The sequence below is a fragment of the Mustela putorius genome, unplaced genomic scaffold (genome assembly GCF_011764305.1).
Source record: "Mustela putorius furo isolate JIRA1106 unplaced genomic scaffold, ASM1176430v1.1 tig00000487_pilon_pilon_pilon, whole genome shotgun sequence".
Taxonomy (NCBI): domain Eukaryota; kingdom Metazoa; phylum Chordata; class Mammalia; order Carnivora; family Mustelidae; genus Mustela; species Mustela putorius.
This window is the reverse complement of record NW_025421399.1, coordinates 10,024,443-10,030,442: the sequence shown is the minus strand read 5'-3', so window position 1 is coordinate 10,030,442 and position 6,000 is coordinate 10,024,443. Positions and strand designations below refer to the sequence as shown.

General features: G+C 39.7%; 1 protein-coding gene across 5 annotated transcripts in view; it reads left to right on the top strand.

Moving 5' to 3' along the window:
• The first annotated feature begins 446 nt into the window (after window positions 1-446).
• ABCA8 (ATP binding cassette subfamily A member 8) overlaps window positions 447-6,000 on the top strand; it is a 68,777-nt gene continuing 63,223 nt past the window's right edge. For 3 of the 5 annotated variants that reach the window (XR_006607021.1, XR_006607020.1, XR_006607019.1), the window contains exons 1-3: window positions 447-626; window positions 4,081-4,185; window positions 5,289-5,493. Coding sequence is in view for 2 of the 5 variants with exons in the window: in XM_045080950.1 (XP_044936885.1) it covers window positions 4,090-4,185; window positions 5,289-5,493 (301 nt within the window). In the remaining 3 variants the exon portion in view is untranslated. The remainder of the gene's footprint in view (window positions 627-4,080; window positions 4,186-5,288; window positions 5,494-6,000) is intronic. The other 2 variants (XM_045080950.1, XM_045080948.1) reach the window with 2 other exon arrangements.

The following is a 6,000-nucleotide window of genomic DNA, read 5'->3' as shown; positions in this document are numbered from 1 at the left end:
AAGATAAGAGGAGCATCTCCAGACATTTGGAAATTAACCCACGTTTCAGTAATTCACGGGTCAAAGACGAAGTCATGAAGGAGATGAGACATATTCTGAGCTGAGTAAAAATGAGAAACAAAAATGAAAACCCTGATTATCCAAGTGGCCATGTCCATCAGGGCGGGGAGAGCTCTGTGTAGAGAGGAGCTTTTCTCTGATTCAACGGTTTACTTTCTCTTCAAAGGCACTGCTTTAAATGCTGATGTTAGTCAACAGTTACCTGGGACAGAACAGGCAAAAGCTTAGGAATCCTGGATCTCCCTGATAAGATTGATCCTTATAATATGATATGGCCAGGCCACCAAGTGTAAATGTCACTGGGCTCTGCAGGAACTGGCCGAATGCAAATGAGATCAGCGGTCCAAGAGGGATCACGTGAATGCAGGGTTTGGCAGGGTCCCCAGAGTACAGGCTGTAACTTCTGAAGCCAGCCCTTGCAGGAAATTTTCACAGAAGTCAAACAGCTCAAGCAGAGTCTAGAGATGTGGTAGAAACCAGGGGGAAAATGTGAATTGTTTTCTTCTAAATAAGGAGATCAGTGGATAAACTGTGCTTCTCCAGTCTTGGCTTCAAAGGTCTCAAAAGTAAGTTCACTGTTATTTTTTCTCTGTTCTGATCTGTGTTTGGGGGTTTTTCTTCTTTGCTTTTTTTTTTTTTTTTCCCCTCTTGCAAAATTAGAAATAAGCCTTTAGGAACTGAACGCTGACTCTCGATGGGAAAATCATTTTGAAAACTAATGGGCTGTTTTGATGTTTTTGAATACTCAGTGTTTAATATGATGTAAGTGAAAGCACAGAGTTAGAATATAGTGTTTTATGAAACAGTATGCAACTGCTAAATGATTTTTAACCAGAAACTGAGTGTGGAAATGGGCCAAAATTTGCTGAATTGGGGAAGAACTGAGTATCTTGGGAATTGATTTGTAAACCTGAGTTGTTTTCAAAGTGATAGTTATTTACTTTTATTGCACAATAATGTGAGGGCATTTTGGATAAACTGTTCTATGACTCAGAGACTGTTTACCAGAAGCATTTACAGAAATATTTGTCTTGTCTCTGGCTCTCATTCTTAGGCTCTGAGAATTTGGGAAACGTTAGAGGCTATCCAGGATTTTTTACTCTATGCACAGAATGTCCTGAATCAGAATTGAAAAATGCCATGTTTCCTTATCACAATACTATTTCAAATGCACTTTATTTCTGTAAACAGAGAGTTCAAGCATTTTGCTCTGAATCTAACAACCGTCTAAGAGGAGAAAACTCAGAGCCCTCACAACTTGGAACTGTCTACTGCATGATAGTAAGGAGATCAGGTTGTTGTTAGTCTTTTGATTAACTACAGAACATCCATGAGATGGAGGGTAATAAATACTAATTTCCGACGGAAAATCAAAGGGACTGGAGCCAGACGGAAGTTCCTGTGCTATATTGGGCTGCAGCAGATTCTACAGTGAGAGATCCCCTCTTTGGCCTTTGGCCAGCTGATTCTCCTGCCCAGCCTTGCACAGTCTCCTTAAAAATGTCACACGGAAGTCGCTGCACTAGGCACGGCCTATAGTGATCATCAATCCCATATTCCTGGATACCTAACCTAATGCCTTTTTTTTTTTTTTTTTTTTTTTTTTGGTGGGGGGGCGGGGTTTGCCCTCTGGGAACAATCTTCCTTTCCTCAGCCGCCATTGCCTGGACTTTCTAACCTCTTCACAGAACCTGCTTCCCCCTACACATGCCTCTCAGCCTCCTCAGCAGACTTGTCTGATCTTTCCCAGCGGAAGTGTTCTCTGAGGTTATCTTGGCTCCTGTGGCTCCCATCAGAACTGGCTCCTGGACATCTTCCTTGAGCATTGCCTCTAGAAAGTAGCAGAGCCCTCAGGGTCCTCCTGAGGCGTGAATGGGATGACAGCTTCAGACGAGGGCACGTCTCTTCCTCATCATGATGAGGGACGTTCATGGCAACCATGTGGTTTCCTATCCCAGGCCAACATTACAGATATGTGGGAGGAGGAGAACGCTTGCCTCGAATTCAGGACTTAAGAGCCGGCTCTGTGCTCCGAAGTCCTGACTCATCTACCCAAGGCACATCCCTGGTGTGCTCATGTGAGGCCAGTGACAGATGGGGACACTACAAGAAGAAAGATATCTTCCCAGGAAAGCCCCTAAATTAAGAGTAATCATCAAAGGAATAGCTTTTATAAGTATCTGTCCTATCTTTGGGACAGGAAGAAAACATGGGGGAAAACTTGATAAATTTCAATAGAAGGTAGTATGGGTAAAACTAGAAGCAGAGTAAAACCATGAGAGACTGTGGACTCTAAAAAACAATCTGAGGGTTTCGAAGGGGCGGGGGGTGGGAGGTTGGGTGAGCCTGGTGGTGGGTATTATGGAGGGCACAGATTGCATGGAGCACTGGGTGTGGTGCATATACAATGAATTCTGGTACACTGAAAAGAAATTAAAAATATAAAAAATTATTTAAAAAAAAAAGCAGGCTTCAAGTGAGAATAAAACATAGTGAAAGATCATCCAAAAGGAAAATTTATACATGACTAAATTCACTTCTTAAAAAAAAAAATATATAGCATCTATCAGCTTGGATTTCTAAAAATAAATTTATGAAACTTTCTCCTTTTTTTCTGTTTTTATACACAGAAGAACTCCATTTTTTATTTTTTAAATTTTTATTTTATTTTTTCAGTGTTCCAAGATTCATTGTTTATGCACCACACTTTCTTAATCACATGCACATTAAAAAAATCTATTTTTTATTTTTTTAAAAAAGATTTTATGTATTCCTTTGAGAGAGATAGAGAGCAAGAGAACATGAAGAGGGGGTAGTGGGTAGGGGCAGAGGGAGAAGGAGAAGCAGACTCCCCACTGAGCAGGCACCGTGATGTGGGGCTCAATCTCAAGACTCTGGGTTCGTTCATGACCTGAGCTAAAGGCAGAGGCTTAATTGACTGAGCCACCCAGCCGCCTTTCATTCTTTTTCTAAACGTTTAGTAGAATTCACCAGAGAAGCCATCTGGTCCTGGGCTTTTCTTTGTTGAGAGGTGTTTGATCATTGATTCAATGTTCTTTCAGCTTTTCTTTTGTTGCAGATTTCTAGTTTCCTATCCTCCTGGTCAGAAAAGATACTTAGTATAATCTCAATTTGCTAAGACTTGTGTTGTGGCCTGCCATACAATCTATCCTTGTAGCTGTTGGGAAGTCTTGGATATGTGAGAGCTGCTTCTCCCGTCCTTGAGTGACAGCCTCTCTCTGCTTTGTGTCATTGCTGCTTCCCAAGCAAATCTCAGCAGCAACTCACCTCTGCTTAGGGACAGGGAGGTTTCCTACCCAGCCATGGTGGTACATGGCAATTGCTTTTTACTTCATGCAAGGTCATGTTGTGTCAGCTAAGGTGTGTTTGGGGAGGTGGTATTGCAACCCACGGACAGTCAAGCCATGGTTACAAGGAGGGCACTGGCTTTGCAACAGGGATTCTAAAGGAAACAAAACTCTGGGGAGAAAACTCTAGAGCTGTCACATTCCTGATCTTGAGTCAAGAGCTGTTGAAAACACACAGGGAAACTTTCACCATCCCAGCATTTTGCATTGGAGAAGATCATTTAGTCAGAGCAGTAAGGGGGAGAAAAAGTCTCTAGGAATAGGAAAAATGAACCACTCCGAGACCAAAGGGGAGAGCCTCTTCTTCCTGCAATGTCTATTCAGTCCTCCCTACTGACAAAGCTTTCCATCATGCCGGCTGGCAAAGAAAACGGTTTTAAAAACCCAGATCCATTTTCAGAGAGCAGGCTGTAAAGAATGAATTTTGAGGCAATACATTGATCACTGACGCAAGGCATGACCAAAAAAAAAAAAAAAGAGAATAAAGAGTTTGGAAGTGGGAAGAAAAGAAAGCCAGGGGAGTCATAACATGCTAATTTTGGAACTCACAGATTGCAATAATCAGGTTGGCCCTTTCCTGTTTGTAGGGTATATCTTCTCATGAAGATGTCACATTAATGTTATCTTCTCCTTTTTTTTTTTTCTTATTAAGCAGGGCAAAATGATGAAGAGAGAGATCAGTGTGTGTCAACAGACTTGGGCATTATTATGCAAGAACCTTCTGAAAAAATGGAGACTGAAAAGAGAGTCCTTTATGGTATGATTCAGTATCCCTGTTACTAATTATTTACAATGTAGAAATATATCTTCCCTGGGAAGTAACTATACTTTGTTTATCTCTCCTTCCAAAAATCAGACCAAAGCAGAAAACCTTTCTTATGAGAGAAGGAGCTGTTCCTCAAACCTCAAGCTGTCCACACACATATCAGTTGACATAGACCCCAAGTCGAGGTCTAAAGGCACTGAATTCGACCCAGCAATAGAAAATCCAATAAATATTTTAAAAGTCAGTGGTCACATGTTTGCTAATGTTTCTACTCGTGGACAGTCAGGTTTAGATACTGAGATTCTGAAGGCATGGTTAATCAAGATACTGACGTAGGGAAGTGGTATATTCTCTTTTGAATAACTTTCTCTTTTTTTAAAAATAAATTAGTCTCTTCAAAAGAGCAGAAAACTTGGAGATGTCATTAGTGCCAAGAAGAAAATTAGCATTAGCTCCTATCATTTTTACCATATAACAAAAATCCTGGTTGAGCTTTGATCTCTTCCAAAAATCAGATAGATATAAATTAGTAGCATTTCTAACTAAATCACAACTTTGATATATATCTAGTTGTGAATTTCTTCTATCTTCATCCATTTAGGAAATAAAGTGATGTCTTATTGGAAGTTTGCAGGTGACCAATAATAACTAAAAACACAGTATTTCTCCAGTTGCCTGAATTGTGCTGAGTTTCTACTACCAGGATCTTGGCATGTAGCCAGTATATTACTTCTAACTTAGCAGTGCCTTGGAACTGTCTCATGTAACACTAAGTTCTTAGTAGAACCAGAAACTGGATGAGTAGGTCATACCAGCTGGTAATACTCTAATAGCTTTCCACTGTTGCCTCTCATCCTTACATGGTCCGTGCATGCTTTAGACTGGTGCTGTGATCAATACATTTGAATCCTTTTAAGAGCTCATTGGAATTACTCAGACTGCTGAATTTTGCACTGTGCATATTTTCAGGGGTTCATAATGTGGCATATATTGAAAGCAGAAAAAAATGTACAAGACAAACTGTATGACCAAATGATTGTGGATAACTAATACAAAATCACAATTTTCTTTATTCTTTCTCTTGGATTGTATAGGAATGGTTGACCCCATTGCTCCTCCTACTTTGCTTGTCTGTATATCCTACTAGTCATGAATTTAATGATTTTTCTTCATTGCCTGCCATGGACCTGGGACGGGTAGACTCATTTAAAGATTCTACATTTTCTGTTATATACACACCTGTCACCAATACAACCCAACAGATAATGAATAAAGTAGCTTTAGCTTCGTTCATGAAAGGTGAGTTTTCTAGCAACCAAGAGGAATTTCTGATGTCAACTTTTGGTTCATCTGACTGCAGATGCATGCTTTTAATTTGTATTTCAGTTGATAAGCTGTCGTAATTGTCAAAATTTGTAGATTACGTGAAATTGAGTACAGTCTCTCAACAAAGAAATCTTGATCTTGCATATGGTTTGGGGAAGCATGGAATATAGAGTTTGGCAGATTTTGAAAAACAGGAGTGTCTAATGGTTGACCTTTGGCTGTGGAAGCATTATGACTAGACAGAGATTGTCACTCTAGCATTTGCTAATTATTAGAGACAAAAAAAGTGAGTCTTTTCTTGAATTTGATTATGGAAATTTTATCTCCAGGTTTTTACTACCAAAAAAATGTCTTACTAATTTGAAGATTCTATTGATGAGTATTCTGTGCTTCAAATTTCCACCCTTTATCACTAAGATACTTATCAATGAAAAATAAGAAGAGCATTATGACTGTCAAGGTCGCTTTCCTGAAGAATAA